Consider the following 22,306-nt stretch of genomic DNA (forward strand, 5'->3'; position numbering starts at 1 on the left):
ATCTAAGGTTTATAAAATATATATGATCAACGGGTAGGTAAATCTTGCTTGGTGGTTTGATGTGCTCACACTCAAACTGTTATGAGGAATAAAATAAGCAGGGAGCAGGAGCCTAGTGAGTTGAAATGTTTGGAGAAATGTCATATTACAAACTTAATATTCATAAAACCCAAGCACTCCCATTTAATATTCCATGGTTTGATTTGGATGAACTGAAAGAAGAATATCTTTTGAACGTAGAGATTCATATATTGAATATTTAGGCATAAATTTATGCAAAAATTTGTCTAAAATGCATGACCAAAATTAAAAAAAAGTGTGGCCTGGCTTACAAATATAGATGGAAAGGTGGTGCGGTATGGAGTTATCGTTGATGGGCAGTTTGACATCTATTAAGATGACTATTCTACCCAAGACATTAGCATACCTTAGAACAATTCCTTTGTCCATTTCATTGTCCTTTTTTAAACAAGATACACTAAACATTGATTTAATACATCTGGAGTAATAAACCGAGTAGGATTAAGTTGATAACTATGCAACAATTAAAGGTGAACGGTGGTCTTGGTGTCCCAGATTTTAGAAAGGATTTTTTAAATGCTGCTAATTTAGCTTCTACTTTTTAAATTTAACATGGATCATAACAGGCCGAGGTGGCTAGAAATGGAAGCAGAAAAGATTCAACCATATTCTATTAATGAACTGTTATGACTGCCTTTAAATAGACGCCCAAGACTAAACACATACTTTTTTCAATCAAGATTACCCTCAAGGCGTGGGATATTCTTTTTAGTAGTGTTAGACCATCTTCCAGTTTATCACGAGCAATGCCATAATCGATTCTAAATTATTACTTACTCCCTCTAGATCTAACTTTTTGGCACTCCCATTCTATATATAATTTGGATAATTTATTTTCAGGGAATTCCTCTTCCCATTTAAAGGGTCTCTCCAGTGCCAGGAAAACAATACTTTTTCCTGGCACTGCAGGTCCCCTCTCCCTCCCACCTCCCATTCCCGGTTGCTGAAGCGGTCAAAACCCCTTCAGTGACTTACCTGAGGCAGCGCCGATGTCCCTCGGCTCTGCTTCTGGGTCCGCCTACGCTCCTCCCCGTCACCACGCCATCCGCTGGGGGAGACCTAATGCGCATGCATAGGAAAGCATTGAAAATGCTTTCAATGGTTTCCTATGGGGATTTTAGCGACGCTTGAGGTCCTCACAGAGCGTGAGGACGCCAAGCGACACTATAGCACAGAAAACCTGTGCTATGAAGCAGGAAGTACCCTCTAGTGGCTGTCTTGTAGACAACCACTAGAGGAGGAGTTAACTCTGCAAGGTAATTATTGCAGTTTATGAAAACTGCAATAATTACACTTGCAGGGTTAATGGTAGTGGGAGTTGGCACCCAGACTACTCCAATGGGCAGACGATTCTATATTCCCAAAATATACTCTAATAACTCTCTATCGTTGGTACCTGGTTCCATCACGCCTTCACAAAATGAATCCTAAAGTTTCAGACAGATGTTGGAGGGAGTGTGATGAGATGGGTACCATGTCACACATATGGTGGTATTGCCCTAAACTCGCTGGATTCTGGAGTGATATTCATAAACTTATTAAGACTGTTGATCCAAATATCACTGTGGCGGCAACCCCGAGAGGATGAGGGGTTTCGCCGCCACAGATGTTCTTTCTCCCTATTCAGAGTGATTCTTTGCAAATTCCAAGGTCGGTATAGCTGTGTAGCTCTTACAAGAGCTGGTGATTATAGCGGTTCCCTACAAATATGAGATGAGACTCTATGTTGAGAGTAAGCAGGAACTGTTTTATTGGTAGCCACACTGGCCTTTTATGACAATACCCATGCAAGGAGCACTCCCCTCTGGACCACAGAGAGTAGACCACAGTAAAAACAAATAGACAATCACATTGGCTCTCAGTTCCAGGACACTCCCATACAAAGTAGGTCAATCCCTCCTCTGTACCTGGGAGATAAGTCGAGCACTGTACTAAATTCCATTATCTCCAGGTACAGAAACATAATTTTTTTTGTACATTTTTTTTTTTTTTTAATTCTTTATTTTCTGTTGTGCATGATATAACAGTAGGCTTACTCAGCCACGATAGCAGTCGTAAGCGGTAACAAGTATAACAATTCAACCATGGCATATGAATATACGGCACATTTTTACATTTTGTTGAGAGGAACGTAGACCGTAGGTATACATAGCATTTAGCATGTGAGCTTTCCTGTCTGACCTGCCCATTTTTGAGGAGTAAATATAACAAGGGTTAACTATCGCTAGAGTGTGGTTAAGTAGGTACTAGCTAGGGAAGCTATACATTTTAAGCTCTGATACTGCTATATCTAGAAGTACGGTTTTATAGAAAAGTATGTTTGCTGTTTAGTTAGACTAATGGTACTTTTAGAAAATAGGTAGACTTAGTTAGTTGTCGTTGAAGCTTTAAGAGTAGGGTTACAGTTAATCTCTCTAGAGGCTTAGCGAGGCAAAGTTATCAAGCAATATAATATAATAACTGTAGCATAACCATCATATTTATTAAGCAAAATAATTGGTAATATCCAGCAAGCAGGATTAGTTTGTCCATGAGCTAGGTTTATAACTAAAGAATAATATGAGAATCGCATTTTGCTTAAAAGAAAACATAATTTTTACAACATATTAAAAATACCTCCAAAGCACATGTAAACCCTAATATAATCATATCCCATGATAGCCCCTAGAAGAAGCAGTAACTAATTTTATGTTTCTCCTCCCCCAGTGCATTGCATGCCCTGGTTATGCCTTGCCTAAACTGGATTATGATGACAATTGATAAATATTTAATATTCAATTAAAAGAAGCTGGTGCAGCAAATAAAAATATCAGCACAAATTATATGTTCTTTATCCAATGGCATAATCTAAATAAAAGTTACGTTCTCCTTTAAATTGAATTGTTCTGCAAAAATTTATATAACCATGTAGTTAGAGAGTTGCTGCATGACAAACTTCAAGTGGTGCCTGGAAGCTTTATGGGCTTTTAACCCCTTAAGGACCAAACTTCTGGAATAAATGGGAATCATGACATGTCACACATGTCATGTGTCCTTAAAGGGTTAAACACTGCTCATCTGGAGAGTAACCCCTCTGATGCCGGTGGTTTAACCCCTTAAGGACACATGACATGTCTGACATGTCATGATTACCTTTTATTCCAGAAGTTTGGTCCTTAAGGGGTTAAACTACACCTCTTGCTGTGTAACTGGGGAGTCGTCAGCCAGTCTGGAACAAGAATTCCGAGCTGGCTAATGTCAGTTCTGTGCATATTCCCAAAAAGTTTGCCCCATTACTGGTTTATCAGTGAGGTACCAGTAGTGGGCTGTAGTGGTTATGCTTGGAGAAACATTATAGGTTATCACCTGGTGTTAAAGGACCACTATAGTGCCAGGAAAACAAACTTGTTTTCCTGGCACTATAGTGCCCTGAGGGTGCCCCTACCCTCAGGGCCCCCCTCCCGCCGGCCTCTAGGGGGTGGAAGGGGTTAAATTTATCTCTTTCTCCAGCGCCGGGCGGGGGACTCTCCTCCTCCTCAATGCTTTCCTATGGACGCTGGCGTCTTCTCACTATGAAAATCACAGTGAGAAGCGCCTCTAGCGGCTGTCAATGAGAGCCACTAGAGGCTGGATTAACCCTATTATAAACATAGCAGTTTCTCTGAAACTGCTATGTCTATAGAAAAAAAGGTTAATCCTAGCTGGACCTGGCATCTAGACCACTTCATTAAACTGAAGTGGTCTGGGTGCCTATAGTGGTCCTTTAAGATGACACCCTCCTTATTGTGCTGATTGCTTTCTGGCAGAGTGCAATAATTCCTTAGCTGCACCATCCATCGTGAAAAAATATCTTAGAATTATGTTACAACAATGTTGGTACTCTTGTACGACTGACTAAGCGACTAGATGCATAAGTAAAGAGGCCGCATGTATGGAAACATATATATTAATGAGCGTTATTGAATGCAATTTTATATACAAATACTGAACCCCAGATGCTAGTGAACTACAAGTCCCATTAACCATTGATGGACATATGCACTTTAAGGGGCTGGCAAAGTTTCATGGGAGTTGTAGTTTGTCCAAATGCATTAATTTGTAAATATTGTGTCTTTCTGCATTTCCTAGTTTTATATTTTACACAACATTTGAGCTGGTTACACGATCAGATGTCATTTAGCCCCTAACGTCCAGTGAGAGCCCCCAACAGGAGGCACTGCCAGATTTTGTGCAAAATTAAAATGAAACGTTTTGTTTATTTTTAGGTTTGGCTCCGTGTCTCCAGATGGAAAATACCATTCCCCTATTGAAAACAAAAGTGCTAGATTTAATGCTATGCTTGCAGCTCTTACTCCGACCAGATTAGCGCTGACATTTCAAGCTTTGGGAGCAATGAAGGTATTTGTTTTATTCTGTAGTTTAAACACAGAATGTGATGCTCTTGTAGAATTTGTTTATTAATATAAATATGAAAAAGTTTGTCTTTCTGATGCCTGTTTTTTGTTAGTATGCACTATATTGAAAGAAAAAAAAAAACTACTTTATTTAATGTATTCTTGGGAGTCTTACGTGAATAGTAGGCTGCTGTCCACAGTACCAGATGGCTTGCCTTAAAGTGAACTTTCTTCAAGGCAGTCCGCAGCTGTTAACATTCTTAATGGCAACCTGTGGCGGTACCAGCCTTGCCACTGGGCATTGGAGAAGACTGATTGCCAGCCTCCTGCCATGTGACTATGGCCCCTGAGATGTATTGCCTGCTCTCCTGTACTGCTGAGGATTGCTACCCCTTAGGTGGATTTGGCTATGGAGCTTGTGTAGTGCCCTCTGTTGGTAGCAACAGTAATATGCACTACCTGAATAGCAAGACTGGTAATTTGCATATTCGGGTAGATTTGCATATCGCTAATTCTGCATGCAGGAGAGACATTTGTGTTAATTATGGTCTTCCCCACCTATTTATAAATATGTAATTATGTTATAATAAGTCACTGAATGTTGCCTGCTATGATTTGACTGTTTGTAATTTTATTGAGTTTTCACAGCAATGTTAATGTAATGACCAAATGGGCTAGTCCCAAGTAAAATAAAGATTTTGTCAGTTCTACTTCACCCTCAATTTGGAGTCCTGTCTCTTATTGGGGGAATCTGCTACAAGGGATTGCTATGCTCTGCATATTCCCTTGCTATAATCACTCATAAGCTCTTTTAAGAGCTCGTTCCTGCTTCGCTTTGGAAGGAAGAGAGGTTCGTCCTGCGGTAGTTGTGTTGTCGGCTAGAGTGCTTGGAATCCTCAAGAAGCGCTAGGAGCATCCATCAACGGAGGTACCCAGTCGGGGTGCCAGGTGATCCGTTACATTGGTGGCAGCGGTGGGATGGCTTCCTAGCCTTGGGAAAACCAGCACTACTTCAGAGATGGAAGGCCGTGCAGTATCTCCCTTTGATGCCAGGCTCCAGCAGCGACTACAGGATGTGATGCGCAGTATGGAGTATCCTATCCCAGAGGAAAAAGAGACAGAGTGGAGGGTGGCGCTTCGTACCGATCTCTGGAAGGAGGACATCGACGAAATTCGACCCTTCCGGTTCGAGGAAATCCTGACCACTAACCAGCGCCAAGCAGAACAACTAGAGCTGCGGATGCCATTATTGGGAAACCAGCCCTCAGAGGAATGGGTAAGCGAACTGGAGACGCTAGTTGAGACTGAGGTGTGGCTGGATGATTCCTATCGGGCCCTGCGGTGGCATGCTTACCACCTCTACCCATGGCTGATCGAGTACAAGTGTATTGAGGGGGAAGACTACGATGGCCCTGGTTTGTTGTGGGATACTATTGAAACTAGTCTCTGGTTCGGAGACACCGACATTGCTCGCTTCTGGTCCATCCGAGCTGAGCGGGCAGACAACTGGGACCTTACGGAGATCGATGCCATTCAGCCAGATCTATCTTTTCTTGCCAACCGGGAGTGGGAACTAGAACAGGATTATGTTTGCCTATTCCAATGTATAACGCCGCCTGTCTCTGACATGATGGGGCTTATTGACTGTATGCCACCGGAAGCATTGAGTTTAGTTCTTCCTCCCCAGCAACCAAGCCTGTTATCAGGGGACCTTGGTACTGTACCACATATGTCCCAACCAGCACCAGAGATGGAAGGTCTTATTGACTTGTCCTGGGAAGACACCCAGCTGGCAGGTGGAGATGGGACCGAGGTCTCTCTACCGGCCCTACAGGGATGCTGGGCAGTCGGCCCAGATCCCCAGCGGCAGTATGTATCCCAGGGAGCTGAAGGTGCCGTCCTTCCTCCCCAGCGGCAGTGTGTGTCCTTAGGAGAGGAGACAGTTGGTCCCTCTTCCCAGCAGTCCAGTGAGTCTCAGGGAGCCGAAGGTGCAGTCCTTCCTCCCAAGCGGCAGTGTGTGTCCTTAGGAGAGGAGACAGTTGGTCCCTCTCCCCAGCAGTCCAGTGAGTCTCAGGGAGCCGAAGGTGCAGTCCTTCCTCCCCAGCGGCAGTGTGTGTTACAGGGAGCTGAAGGTGTCGTCCTTCCTCCCCAGCAGCAGTGTGTGTCATTAGGAGAGGAGACAGTTAGTCTCTCTCCCCAGCGGCTGAAAGTATGTATGGGAGAGGAGCTTGTTACCCCCTCTCCCCAGCAGCTGAAAGTATGTATGGGAGAGGAGCTTGTTACCCCCTCTCCCCAGCAGCAGCTTAACCCACCAAGGGGAGACAGTAAGCTCCACAACAGTGCAGATGGGACCGTGGTCTCTGCACATGCACCACTAGGGGTAGGGACAGTCGGTCCTGTCCACCAGCAGCAGGGCTGTTTAGCCAAAGGGGAGACAGTCGGTCTCCCCCTCCAGCAGCAGGACTATGTAACCAAAGGGGAGACAGTCGGTCTCCCCCTCCAGCAGCAGCCCCAGATCCCGAGAGAGGAGCCTACCAACTCTTCTTTTCAGCATGGCTCCAACCAGGCTACTCCCGTGGTAGCACTGGCACTCAGCAACCCACCAAGGCAGCCTATCAGTACCCCACACAGCCTTGTTGAGGCACCTGGACATGGACGAGCTAATCTTTTACCCAGGTGTAGTAACCATGTATTGTGGGTAGGCTGTATTACTGTTTGTGCTTCGTGGGTGGGTTGCTGGACTAACCAGGGCACTGACCGGCAGGAGGTCAGATACCCTGTTAGTCTGTTTGGAAAAGGGGAGAAATGTGGCGGTACCAGCCTTGCCACTGGGCATTGGAGAAGACTGATTGCCAGCCTCCTGCCATGTGACTATGGCCCCTGAGATGTATTGCCTGCTCTCCTGTACTGCTGAGGATTGCTACCCCTTAGGTGGATTTGGCTATGGAGCTTGTGTAGTGCCCTCTGTTGGTAGCAACAGTAATATGCACTACCTGAATAGCAAGACTGGTAATTTGCATATTCGGGTAGATTTGCATATCGCTAATTCTGCATGCAGGAGAGACATTTGTGTTAATTATGGTCTTCCCCACCTATTTATAAATATGTAATTATGTTATAATAAGTCACTGAATGTTGCCTGCTATGATTTGACTGTTTGTAATTTTATTGAGTTTTCACAGCAATGTTAATGTAATGACCAAATGGGCTAGTCCCAAGTAAAATAAAGATTTTGTCAGTTCTACTTCACCCTCAATTTGGAGTCCTGTCTCTTATTGGGGGAATCTGCTACAAGGGATTGCTATGCTCTGCATATTCCCTTGCTATAATCACTCATAAGCTCTTTTAAGAGCTCGTTCCTGCTTCGCTTTGGAAGGAAGAGAGGTTCGTCCTGCGGTGGTTGTGTTGTCGGCTAGAGTGCTTGGAATCCTCAAGAAGCGCTAGGAGCATCCATCAACGGAGGTACCCAGTCGGGGTGCCAGGTGATCCGTTACACAACCTGTTGTGTTTTTTTTTTTTTTTTTATTCTGCTCTATAGCAAATCACTGTACATACTTACATACTTAAAATATTGTTATGGTTACAGAAGCACAACCCCAGCTTTCCAGAACCATGGCTCTACTGCTTCTCAGAACATCTTCTCCATCTGGGGGAGTTGCAAAAACCCCAAGGTTTCACCCAGAGCAGCATCTCAATCACACCGGCCTCCCTGCTTTGGCTCTTGCCCCAAGTAACTTTGTATCCATTCCCCAGTCCTCTCCAGCTTGACCTGCTGGCACACCCCATGGAATGCACGATGTTGTTCTCTTACCCCTCCCCTCTCCTCTAAATCCAACCGACCCTGACCTACATCTGACTTATTTCCACCACAAAGGGTCTCTTATAAAATGTACAAGATCATACCTCTCAAGTGTCCCTATTTTGAAGGAACAGTCCTTATTTTGGGCCAAAAGCTCTTTTTTTATTTTCATATATAAATGTCCTTCTTTTATGCATATTGTTGGTTATTGTAAGTGCAACAGAGCTCCCCAGCAATACTGCTCACAGTAATGTGTCTTTAAAGGTACAGTATAGTCACCAAAACAAGCTTACTGAAGCAGCTTTGGTGTATAGATCATGTCCCTGCAGTCTCACTGTTAAATTGTAATATTATCTGCCATTTAGGAGTTAAATCACTTTTATGCAGCCATAGTCACACCACCCTGCAAGTAACAAACATCCTTCCTAAACACTTTCTGTAAACTGAGATCTAATGTAACTTCCTTTACTGCACATTCTGTTTAATCTAGAATTTATTCCCTATATTGTTAATAGCCTGATTAATTTACAGTGGAGGATATAAAAACTTCTTAAGCAAGTTAAAAAATTATTTAAAAAAAAATTAAAATTTCCATGCAGGCTGTGCTAGTCACAGCCAGGGAGGTGTGATTAGGGCTGCAAGGAAAGAAACAAATGTGATTTAACTCCTTAATGGCATATAATTGAGAAATGAGACTTCAGAGGAATGATCTATACACCAATACTGTTTCATTAAGCTAAAGTAGTTTTGGTTCCTACAGTATCCCTTTAAACTACACTAAATGTGTTTAGAAATCAGTCTGTGTAAATAAAATACATTGTTTTTATTCTAAATTACATTTTAGTTGCATACATAATAATTATAATTTTTTTCAAAACAGCACTGCTTCTGTCCTTACCCTTACTTAGACCCCTAAAATTAAAGTGCCCCTCTTTGTCCATTTTAAACTCTTCTGAGGTATGCGTTATGTAACTTGCCCACTGCTGATGCCAGTGAGCCCCCATCTTTTCTCACTAAATTCCATTGTCACAGACTAATTACTAAGCTCTCAGAACCTCTCACCTCATTTGGAAACATATACCAGAAAAGAAGACGCTGGGGCATGTCATTTTGAATTTCTATAAGTTACTTATGCTGGAACGGGGTTTCCCAGATTCTGCTTCATGGTCCAACAATAGCAAATACATTTTAGCACAACGCTGCTGTATATTAATCAGATTTTGTGTGTAGGCCTATACTATAAATACTCAGTGGTACCATATGAGTGCCCTCTTAAAACTTTTTTCCTCAACACAGACCTAAAATATTGTAGTTGCTGAATGGAGGAGACTATGACATTTCATAATTAGTGTCTGTGTTCCTGAATAATACCTTGTTGGAAGAATATTAATTAGACCATAGCCCACTTTCTGGATACTCAACCCCCTTACATTCCAGAAACTAAGCCTCACTATGCAACCATTAGAAATTTGAAACTCTACTTGTGCATTAAAGTGCACCTACATTTCAGGAATGGGTTATAAAACTTGAACAATTATAATAAATTGAAAAAAATATATACGCAATTAAAGGTGAAATAATGTTGCATACACATTTGTCCCCTAGGAGTCTGCCAGTTGGAATAGGGTTAATACACAAATGTCTCATTAATCCAATGTTGTTTTGGTGCTTAGTGTCCCTTTAACATATGTTATAGGTCATTTGTAATGTTATATTTGCTGGTGTAATTTCAAAGAAAAATAATGGTTTCCCTTTAATATACGTGTCATAACACAAGTAGTCTCTGTATCTTTACAATCATAGCTATGCTTTATTGTTTTATGTTGAATGTCTGGGAGCGTAACTGTGTGTTTGACTTTATTCACTTAGTTCATCAACTAAAAGTATTTCTTTTTACATTTTCAGCTTGGATTGACCATAGCCATTCGATATAGTCACAGGTAATGAGTACTCCATGACTTCCTAAACGCATGATATTTGTTTGGAATGTTTTTACTGCTATTTCATGATGCCTGATCATTTTTAGACATTTGATGGGATTTTTCTTTTTTTTTTAAAATATATATATATATATGCACAGATATTTAGATTTTCAAATGTTTCGACTAATAACAGGGTTCTTTATAGATCTCTTACAGGGTTATTCCCAAAAGTAGTGGTAGGGAACCTTCTGCACTCCAGATGTTGTGGACTTTATATCCCATGATGCTTTACAGCATTATAGATGTTGGAGCATTATGAGATGCAGTCCAAAACATCTTGCATGCCGAATGTTGCCTACACCTGCTAGAGAGAGAACTCGAGGTGAATTCAAAGTGAATTTCAATTTTAAGATCAAACATAGTCTAAAATGAAAAAAATAAAAATCCGCTGTGCTTTCAGTACGACTACTCAAGCCTTACATTTTACATTTTCCTTGAATTCACTTTGAATTCTCGCTTTAATTCATAACCCTTACTGTCTCATAATAGACTGGGGGGATGTTTTAACCCCTTAAGGACCAAACTTCTGGAATAAAAGGGAATCATGACATGTCACACATGCCATGTGTCCTTAAGGGGTTAAAGGCTATATTCACTGCTTCTATGGGGATATTCTATTTTATTCATTAATTTGTGGCATGCTGTTAGCAGGTACCATCAGTTGTGACCTAAACACAATCAGACCTACTTAGATTAAGCTTTAACCCCTTAAGGACCAAACTTCCGGAATAAAAGGAATCATGACCTGTCACACATGTCATGTGTCCTTGAAGAGTTAAACAATCTAGTGTTTACTTTGACAGTTATTTTCGGAGTTCCTTTTTATGTAGAACGAAGCCACGGTGTGCATCTGGTTAAGATTGGTAACATTAAGTGCAAGCAACTATATGGTCTTCATTGGCATGGTCACTGGCATGATACATTACAGTGGTAGTATTATACAGAAGAAAGAGGAGTGCTCTACACAAAACAAATGTAGAAATATCTCCCATTTATCCATTTTAGAAAATGAAGCCAAATAAACCCACGGATAATTCTTCATCAAAAATCTAGTTGACCATGTCTAAAGTTTCCTACCACCCGTGTTTTTTCCAGACCTGTAGTAACTGCCTGTTAGAGGCCTTGCTGGGGGGAACTATTCTTGTGATTATGGTTCGAGAACTCTGTTCTTGCACTCTCACTTTATAAAAACACCCTATAGCCTCCCTACACACTTCCTGGAAAAAAAAAAGTCTAATTTTGAAAGTTTCCTTGTTATTATGTTTTTAAGACATTCTTAATCTGCTCTGTTAATCGCCTGCAGCAGCTTCATGTGTGTGATTAAAACCTAGTTAACAAAGTAGGAGATAAGCAAACACACTGTGCTGTTAGATCTGGTTAAAAATGAAACTATTTTTATTTTATTTTTAAATACAGGCTGTGTGAGCACCAGCCAGGCAAGGTGTGGCTAGGGCTACATAATCCAAAGTGAATCAACTCATAAATGGCAGAGAATTGAGCAGTGAGACTACAGGGCGTGACCTCTATACCCAAACTGCTTCTTTAAGCTACAATTGTTTGTGCTGAGTGTCACTTTAACAGGGCAAGAAAGGGCACTCTTTTATAGATTAGTAAATGTACGTGTGGTATGTGTTAAAGCACTCATTGTTACTAATCCAACAACTATGATTACTGTTTTGACAATGCGAAGGAGTTCCTGTGGTTTTGACCTAAGTATGATGCAATTAATGTTTCGATTTGAATGTGTTTAATTGTTCATAAAAGCTAAAAAAAATATTTTATGTGAAAGCACGTACAGAGTAGTAGAAAATGTTAGTAATCGTTTTGTCTCTGCATTTCTTTTTACTCTGTGCATAATCATGCTGTTTTGTGTAAGTTTTTGTGTTTTGTGTTTGTGGGATTCAGTAATCCGTTTTGTTTTTTGTTTTTTTTGTAATTTTTTAATATTTATAATTTTTTAAAATGTATTTATTATATATGCTGGCAGGGACATGCAAACATTCTGCACCTCTAGCTAGACACCAGTCTTACAGAGCATGTAGAACTGGGTACATCTATGATATAAGCACAATATAAACAAACAATATAATCAGCGCTACAAAATCAAAAGTAGAATAGCCAAGAAACAAACACTGTAACTAGGGACCCCTCTAAACTACTACAGGTTATAACTAATACACAACATCTCCAATAAACGTATTCCACAGTATAAGAAATAGCTGTAGAGAGAGTAAAAAAAAAAAAAAAAAAAAAAGAGAATCCGAGATCAGAGAATCTTGATCCTTGTATTGCTTTTCTGTGTACTACATATCAAAAGGATGGTGACTTACAATAGATGCAAAGCTCAATTAGTAACCACATTCAGCAGTGTATTTATATATACACCAAACAGCTACAACATCAAAAACCGCCCGCCTAATATTGTGTAGGCCCCCCTTGTGCTGCCAAACAGCTCTGATGCGTCAAAGCATGGACTTCACAAGATCTCTAAACGGGTTCTGTGGTATCTGGCACCAAGACATTAGCAGCAGATTCTTTAAGTTGCCAGGTGGGGCCTCCATGGATCAGACCTGTTGTTCCAGCACATCCCACTTATGCTCAATTGGATTGAGATCTGGGGAATTTGGAGGCCAAGGCAATACCTTGAACGCTTTGTCATGTGCGTCCAGCCATTTCTGAACATTTCAGTTTGGCAGGATTCATTGTTCTGCTGAAAGAGGCTACTGCCACAAGCGAACACCATTGCCATAAAGGTTTGTACGTGGTCTGCAACAATCTCTAGGTAGGTGATACATGTCAAAGTAACATCCACATGAAGGCTAGGAAACAAGGTTTCCCAGCAGAACATTGCCCAGAGCAAAATGCTGCCTTTGCTGGCCTGCTTTCTTCTCACATTGCATCCTGCTGCCATCTCTAACCCAGTTAAATGATGAACACGCACCCAGCCACCCACCTGATCTAAACCAAAATGTGATTCATCAGACCAGGCAACATTCTTCCATGGTCCAATTCTGATCCTCACATTCCCATTGAATCCACTTTCGGTGGTAGAAATGGGTCTTCAAGGGCACTGTGACCAGCACTGTGTGTTCTGACATCTTTCCATCATGGCAACAATTAGGTTTTTCAGCAATTTGAGATATAGTAGCTCTTCTCTGTGACTGGACCAGACGGGTTAGCCTTTGCTCCCAATGTAAATCAATGAGCCTTGCATGACCATGACCCTGACGTCAATTCATGTGTTGTCCTTCTTTGCATCTCTTTTGGTAGGTACTTTTCACGGTACTCTACAAGACTTCCTCTGAACCAGTCCTCTATCCATCACTATTATGACCTTGTCATAGTCAGTCAGTTCTTTTTGCTTGCCCAGTTTTCCTGCTTTCAACACATGAAATTCAAGAACGGACTGTTCACTTGCTGCTCAATATATCCTATCCCTTTACAGGTGCCATTGTAACAATATAATCAATGTTATTCTCCTGTCAGTGGTTATAATGTTGGAATGATCCCCATATACTGATCAGTCACAACATTATAACCACTGACAGGTTATAATGTTGAGGGCTCCCCTTATATTGGGGGACGCCCTCCTGAGGGCTCCCCTTATATTGGGGGACACCATTCCTACAACATACGAATACACAAAGTGGGACGACCCGTTCTACATCTTGGCACTAAAAAGGGGGACCCCTTTTAATTACTGGGGAAACACCACAACCAAGCTGATGGGCCAACAAACCTATACTGGTCGCTGCCACCGAAAATATGTTGGCCACATTGTTTATTTTTTATTTAATATTTTGTTTTCCTTTTGCTCCCCTATCACCACGGTGGGAATGGCATCACGCTCTATGGTGGGGACTGGGGCCGACCACCGAGGGTCGGTGTGCCTTGGCGTCCCCTCCTGGGAGCCTTACTCATATTGGGGATGCCACTTCTCACCACAGGTACCCATAAAGGGTGATTACCCGTCCCACAACCTGTCGCTGGGGGAAGGTCCCAGGGAACCGCCACGACCACGCTGCTGGGCGAACAATACCATAATGCTTACAGAATAAGCTATGACTCTCACCCCCCTTGTTGAACGCCAATAAATTTAATCATCTCTTGGTGGAGTAATGCAAGGCCCATGGGGGCACCCCAAATCCCCATATAAGGACTCCTAAAGCACGGTCCCTACCACGACCTGGATTATCATATACCAGTTCCCAATACATACCTTTAATACCTACATCATGGCACCACCCCTAATACAGGGCTGAGCATTGGGGGAGTTTTAGGGATAACCAGCACTGTTCCGTTCACATCCCACGATCAGCTTCCGGGTTACTATATCTACAATGTGAAAGCTTGGTCATGTATCCAGGCATGGGCACCTCTACACACGGCCCTCTTTTACCTATTTACCTCTTTAGAAGTTAATACTATAATTTCTGTTAAAGCTGGATGCCCTCTCTGCTGGTGGTCAGCACCACGGTGTGACCCCCATAGAGAATACCCGCACCCCGACTACCCAATACCACACCCCGGGCCCTGCCAATGGTTAGACGACCGATCTACCCACTCATCTAAGCCAGGTTATAACTTAACACCCTTACGCCCATAAGCGTTTCTTGCCTCCCATGGAAGCCAATAGTTCTAATGTGGCTTATTGAGCTATGTATTATATACTGTTATGTTTCTGCCTGTCAAAGTTCTCACTTGACTTAAGAGAACGCTTTGTATTTATATGCAAGCCACCTTCTTCTACACATAGTAATTCTCCACTCAAGTAAATTCTTTAAGGGAAACCTTCTTTCCTTAGTTTCTGATCTTCCTTTACCATCCTTACATAGACCGGACAAACCCCGCCCTTTCTGGTCCTGGCCACCTACACGGAAGACCAGGCTTCCTTTTGCTAGTTTCCACTTCTCCCCTTCCTTACTTGTCTCCTAATCTCAGCTTTGCACCAACCTCACTTGTTGATCCGCCCCCCATTCTTCCTCTCCTCCTTTTTTTTTCTTTCTTTTCGTGTTTTTCTTTTTCCCTCTCTTTCCTCTTCCTTATCTTCACCCCCCTCCCCACCCACCCTTCCGCGTCCCCCTACCTGCCACATGGCCAACAGGGAAACCCTTTACACTTGGATCTAGAGTACCCCCCCACCCACATCTCAGAGTAGGGACAATAGCCACAAGGCAGAGCTCCCTTATCGCGTGTATCTATCAATTGCTAAGGCCATAACAATCCCTTTAAACGCCACCAACTCCTGCGCTGGGTGAACAGAACCCGAGCACAAATCATTCTCCTACAGGAGACTCACTTCAACCAAACCCGACCGTTCCCTCTCCTGAGCCGACATTTCAACAGGTGCTTTATAGCCAACTCCCAAATGGGAAAACAAAACAGTGTGGCTATCTTGCTTCACAAATTGTGCCCTTTAATCATAGAAAAAAACAGCACTGACCCCCAGGATCGCTACCTAACAATCGCTGGCCACATAGGCTCCCAAAAATATTTTTTTCCTCAATCTGCACGCCTAACATCCCATCTTGCTCATTTTGGCAAGCTATACATGCCACTTCTCATTATCTTCTTATCTGGTTGCACATGGAGATTATAGCTCTACATCATCCCCATTGTGGACAGACACCGAGCATGTGCTCTCAAGGCCCACCAGCCACCCATGGCCAAATCTGACAAACTCTTTCATACTTTCCTGTCGCAAACACGACTCGTCGATGCATGGAGATTGCAACACCCGACCTCCTGGGACTACATATTCTTCTCCCATCCACATCAGTCACATTCTCGCATCGGCATGTTCCTAATCTCCCCTTCTCTGATTCCGATGGTAAAAACCACCTCTATTGGCTCCATAACTTGGTTGGACCATGCAGATATCACAATAACTCTCACACTACCCGACACGACGAGACAATGGTCATGGCACCTAAATCCCACTCTAATGCACAACCCACTTATCAGGGAATCTATATCCCAGGCCATATCTGAATACTTCTCCCTAAACAAAGAATCGGTGACCTCCACTAGTATGCTGTGGGCGGCCCACAAAACTGTTCCTTAATCGGGTCAGCCTCCCATCACAAAAAGCAACACCTAGCAACCCTGGTACACACCCGTTTTGTACTTCAAACTCTTGAAACCACATTTAAACCTAACCCTACATGGACCTAAACGCCCAAATCTCAAACCTCCAGACCGCCATTATGGACTTAATGACTGCAGAAGCCGCAAAAGTACTCCAATAGACTAGACCGCTGTACAATGAGAAATCCAACAAGGCAGACACTCTTCTCACTCGCAAACTTAACCGCAGGAGAGCCCACAAACGCATCGATAAGATTCGCTCTAGGGATGGACGCACACACACGACTCACCTGAGCAAATAGCCACTGTATTCCAAGAGTATTTCTCTGCCCTTTACGATCACTGCCCTCAGACCCAACAGGACCCTTACTGGACCATGGCACAGATTGACAAATATATTAACTCAACTTACCATCACTTACCCCAAAAGGGCTAATAAACTGACTGTAGTAATCACCACGAAATAGTTAATGTTCTGAAAACACTTAAACCAAACCAAACTGATCCTCTCCCTCGACGCGAAAAAGGCATTTGACCGACTACTCTGGCTTTTCCTCTTCGCTGTCCTTCTCGACATAGTAAAACGTAAAATAAATGATGCCATGAAAATGGACAGGGATCATGATCCGAGGTGGACCCCACCTGGAGAACACCCCATCCCCTCCTTCTCTTCCTCCTCCCTTCCCCTCCTACTTTCCCTACAATGCCTCCCATCTTGCTACTTTGCTTCCCAAACCCTCTTGAACCCCTATCCTCCCTCCACACCGTAACTACTTGCGCAAGTACACCCATTCAACAACGCAGACACTCCAAGAACCACCCACTTCTGACAACAAACATTAATCCCGCCACCACCCTATAATATCACCAGGGTAGAGGGACCTCAGTTCATACTTGCACAACGGAGACCAATTTAAGAAAAAGAACATTTATACCTATTAGCTAACGAACACAATCGCCCAATCCCCCTGGGCTTGCTATCAGGCTGGAGGGTTCGGGAGCACAAGATGAATGTTCTCACTACCACTACTAAAGCCTTATCCCCTACCTTGTCAGAAAAATATTGTACTATAACCCCACAACAGTCTTATAAAACACATGATAATTCGCTTTGGTCTCCAACTTGGCCCCACGAAACTAGTTATCTGAAAATGGAATGTACAATTAATGTTCTCATATGTAAAGATGTTCCGCATCAATGTTAATATGTATTGTAATACTGCGTACCTCATCTAACTTCTTTACTTTTCCTTCTGTAACTTCCTACAAACTGAAAAAAATACCATAAATAAAGAATTGATAAAATCGGGATTACTTTGCTTCTGACGACGGCGTTTTAGTACGCCAAAATGCGCGTTGGGTGTTTCATTCCTTATATTTTAGATTTACAAGAACTTGGGTAGCAGCATGCACATTTAGTTTGTAAGTCTTTATGGTTATTGCTGCAGGTAGGCACTAGCCTGGTGCGGTGCTGAGGTATATAGGGACAGTGGGAGATACTCTTGTGGGTGGGGTATTTTTACGGACTTCTTTATCTATTATCAGCCCCCTAATCCCTTCCTCTATTTATTTCTCTCTTGATAATTTACATATGATAGAGGGAACATATGAAGGAGGTTATTGTCTTGGTTCTCCTATTTCCCTGCCGTTATTAATGTACCTACCTGTCGAGAGGTGGACACCATCCACCTCTTAATCCCCATTTTAATTGTTCACGTATTTTTTCATTTTATGTACTGTAGCCATGCATACCAATAAAGCTTAGGTTTTATGTTTTGCTACTGATTAGTTTGTTTTGTGCTCTTTCCCAGTACACCCACCACTGGTGAGTGGTACTGGGATTTAGTCAGTCTTATTTGCTTTGTTTCAGGGTTACCCCCTAGTGATGAACACATCTTAGGTGACCCTTCTCGTTTTGGGAGGTACGATGGAGTGGTAGCTTATTTCTACCCAAAGAGATTTTTTTCAGGGGTATGATAATGTTGCATTTAGTTCCTCCTAGATCAAGGTTTTTTGATATATGTTTGTTAACCTATGCAATAAAGTTGTTTTTTTTTCCCCCACAAAAATCACTACATTCTTGGTCTTGTTTTGCAAGCATCAATTGTAATTTAATGTTTTTTAATATTTGTTTCATTTTAAAGGACATTCCAATTTCCATAATCACCTATGTTTTTAGCACAAGCCATAGTTATGTATTTCATCCTTGTCCCTTCTTAGTACATTTACATGGACACATAAGTAAAATAAACACGATTGCACAAAAAAAGAAAAGAGCCACCATTCGTACTGTGATACTACCAGTTTACGAGAGATAGTATTAATTGGTCATATATTGATGCCAAACTTTATACAAGTTTCTCATTAACTAAAAGTACCATGGCATTAGCACCTAGTACCTAGCACAGTATGAAATATTGGCCAGTTTGAATTGCAAATTGCCATAATCAATACGACATAGCTTCTGACTATTGAAAAAGAGTAATTGTTTAACAAAATAATCTTCTGTTCTATGGAGCATGACGATGAAAACAAGAAGAAGAATATGGAATTGCTTCATATGTTTTGGTGAAATCAAAGGCAGAAAGAAGGAAGCCGTTAGCGTTGTGTGGAATAAAGCATAAATGAAAGAGTAACAACAATGGTAGAGTATATAGAAAGTAAGGGACACATAAGAGAAAAAAAAAACGAAGAAAAGCTGGAAGATATAAAGAATCTCCAGAGAGGGAGCATACATAGTAGAAGAGTCAACATATGGGCCTCTCTGTGTGTTCTGGCTTAAACAGGCCAGGGGTCTCTAGAGCAGTGATCCCCAACCCAGTCGTCGTGGACCACCAACAGTCCAGGATTTATGTATTTCCCTGTTTTATTCCAATGGAGATACTGACAAAACCTGGACTGTTGGTGATCCATGAGGACTGGGTTGGGGAACATTGCTTAGAGGACTTGCTCATCCTGTGGAGAGAAGTGACTCCTCCCCCCTAAATCAATTGTTGCTTATGCTAAATTGTAACTGGAATCACCTGGCAATAGTAACTGCAAGATGTACAGCAGTTTCCACTGAGAAGCAGTATCCAGATTATATAAGAGCAGGGTCAGTTGGTACAGAACATAACCATCAGCATACTTTGAGTTAGAGGTTTTCATGATCTAGTATACTGGGTCATGTAGAGGAAATGGGGTATTACCCTTACCCAGGGGCCACACACAAGTACCATATAGTTAGTTTTGAAGAGCCGCTCCCGAACATCATGTCTAGACCAGCTACCTAGTAATAATCCAAAGGGTCAGTGTACAGGAATCCTGCCCTCCAGGTTGCCTGTCCATGACCTCTCCTCTGAGAAGTTAGAAGGCTATACAAGGAGCAATATGATGATAGTAGCCATGAATGGTGCACTAGGTCAATAAACCATTATATCATGCCTCCTGATGCAAAACCACAAACGTTTATCAAGTTTATCCTTAATGTCTTCATCCATTGCTGTTTATGTATAGGGAAATATGCCATCTTGACAGTAGGGTCCACCGGATTGTGGGCATAAATGATGGAACTGTGAAATGGCATCCATATAATTTGTCAGCCAGCCCCCTTCAGCTCCCATGATATTTGGATCACATTAATGTTTAATTGTCATTTGCTATTAATCATTTAGAAAGTGATTATTCTATTAGCTACATTGTATTGTATGTGTGCGCGTGTTTTTATGCTACATTAACACCTTAAGGACCACACTTCTGGAATAAAAGGGAATCATGACATGTCACACATGTCATGTGTCCTTAAGGGGTTAAATGTGCTGTGTTGAATGTGCAACCTCATAACCAGGTACATAGAGCTCCTTGCATCATTATTGCTTTAATGCTTTCTGTGCTCTTAAAGTGAACTAGTTACCTGCCGACGAGCAGAGGGCAGCGTTCACTTTAGAGATGCAAAAAAAAAAGTGTAATCTGCAGAAAATATGTAGATGAAACAAAGTCTGGAGTTTGTGTGCACAAATCTACAAATGCCTTGTCATGCCATGCAAACCATAGCAAGTCTGCAGCTTTTCCATACTGAGTAGTTTAAAATATAAAATATATATTTATTTCATCAATACATTTTACAAGCAGTTCTGCAGTACAATGCACATTTTTTTTCATCATAGATATGACTCTTTGTTTTAGATAAGGCAGAATACTGTGGTTTTTAAGCCTATATATCTGGAGAGACAGACTGCCCAGTTGTATTCACCAAACATTTACACATTACTTTTGCACTTCCCTTGTCTTCAAAAAAAAAAAAATCAGATATCTTTTATACTCTAAATAACAAAATGTAACTGCTACAAAAATAACAGAACATGTAATTTTTGCTGTTTTAACAAAACCCACATTGTTAATTTTTTTTTTCTGAAATAAACAATTAAGATGAAAGCTGGATGGAAAGTGTCTATTTATAGTGTTTCCTGTCAGCAGCTCTTTGGATTTGTACATTGCAAATGTCTGCTACTAACTGTATGGTAGAATTTCCTGGGGGCAGCCATCTTGTAAATGCGTTATTTAGAGATTTGGGAAATTCCTTGAAGGCAGACCCCCTAAAAACATGTTAAAGCGAGGTTTACCTGCAGGGGATGGTGCACATAAATGTTTTGGTTTCCTTTCTATGATAAATAACTATTGATTCTTAGGGATTGCATTTCATAGTAAAACTGACATTTTGTTGCAGATTATTTTTCCTTTTATGGGGAGGGGAGTAAAATGAGACTCCCTACATATATTTGCAAGCACCTTAACCAAGAACCATCATTCCCCAAGAATCCAGAAACAGCTGGAATTATGATATTTGGACTGTAAATATTTGGACTTTTAACCAAATTTTTTTATTTTTTATTATTATTCTGTCGTTTTACAACTTTTGACGCAACCTGATTTTTGTATTTTACATGTCTTGGTATAGCTAGAAGATATACTCATCTTCTCTGCTGATCTCCACACACATCACATTCATTGGAAGACAGTTCTACAGACATTGTTAAAGAATGGTTTATATTGCAAATTAGAAAATGCCTCTTTGATCAGGCTGAGGTTCATTTCTTTGGGTACATAATTTTTTCTTGTGATTTTTATATGGATCCCAAAACATTATAAGCCATACTCAACTGGCCCTTACCCAAAGGTCTAAAAGTCAGTCAATGATTTGTGAATTTTTCCAATTACTACCGTAGATTTATCCAAGGGTTTTCATCCGTAATAGCTCCTATCACAAACTCGTTTTCCTGGCACTACAGTGCCCTGAGGTCTGCCCCCACCATCATGGCACCCCTCCCGCCAGGCTGAAGTTGGAGGAAGGGGTTAAACACTCACCTTTCTCCAGCGCCGAGCTCCCTCGGCCCTGGGACTCTCTTCCCTCTTCGGCTGAATGCGCATGCGAGGCAAGAGCCACGCGCGCGTTCAGTCAGTCCATAGGAAAGCATTCTCAATGCTTTCCTATGTGGGCGTTTTCTCACTGTGAAAATCACAGTGAGAAGTGCGGAAGCGCCTATAGCGGCTGTCAATGAGACAGCCACTAGAGGCTGGATTAACCCATATGTAAACATAGCAGTTTCTCAGAAACTGCTATGTTTACAGCAGGCAGGGTTAATCCTAGATGGACCTGGCACCCAGACCACTTCATTAAGCTGAAGTGGTCTGGGTGTCTATAGTGGTCCTTTAAGCTTCCATGACACTAAAGATAAGGAAATCATGAAAACAAGGGAAATACAGAGTTAAAAATGGATCTCCATAAGGAATATACAATCATTGTGGGAACACTTTTGTATCAGAGCGGTCAGACCATCTCATTGACAGTTGCAGTATTCTACGTGATAAATGGCACAGGCCAGACGTAGCTTGATCATTTGTATAGCTTTGGTTTACTCACAGAACAATAATACACTGTCTGTGCTGTCTTCTCTTCCATTTTAGTAAACTTATGTATTTCTCATGGTAATCGGAAGATTCCATGA

The 22,306-nt window shown here is 41.8% G+C and overlaps 1 protein-coding gene across 1 annotated transcript in view; it reads left to right on the plus strand.

The window, feature by feature from the left end:
* ACOXL (acyl-CoA oxidase like) overlaps positions 1–22,306 on the plus strand; it is a 447,901-nt gene that overhangs the window by 66,020 nt on the left and 359,575 nt on the right. The window contains exons 9-10 of the mRNA XM_063443672.1: positions 4,326–4,458; positions 10,159–10,193. Of these exons, the coding sequence (XP_063299742.1) occupies positions 4,326–4,458; positions 10,159–10,193 (168 nt within the window). The remainder of the gene's footprint in view (positions 1–4,325; positions 4,459–10,158; positions 10,194–22,306) is intronic.

Source organism: Pelobates fuscus, chromosome 2, assembly GCF_036172605.1.
Source record: "Pelobates fuscus isolate aPelFus1 chromosome 2, aPelFus1.pri, whole genome shotgun sequence".
In the NCBI taxonomy this organism is placed as follows: domain Eukaryota; kingdom Metazoa; phylum Chordata; class Amphibia; order Anura; family Pelobatidae; genus Pelobates; species Pelobates fuscus.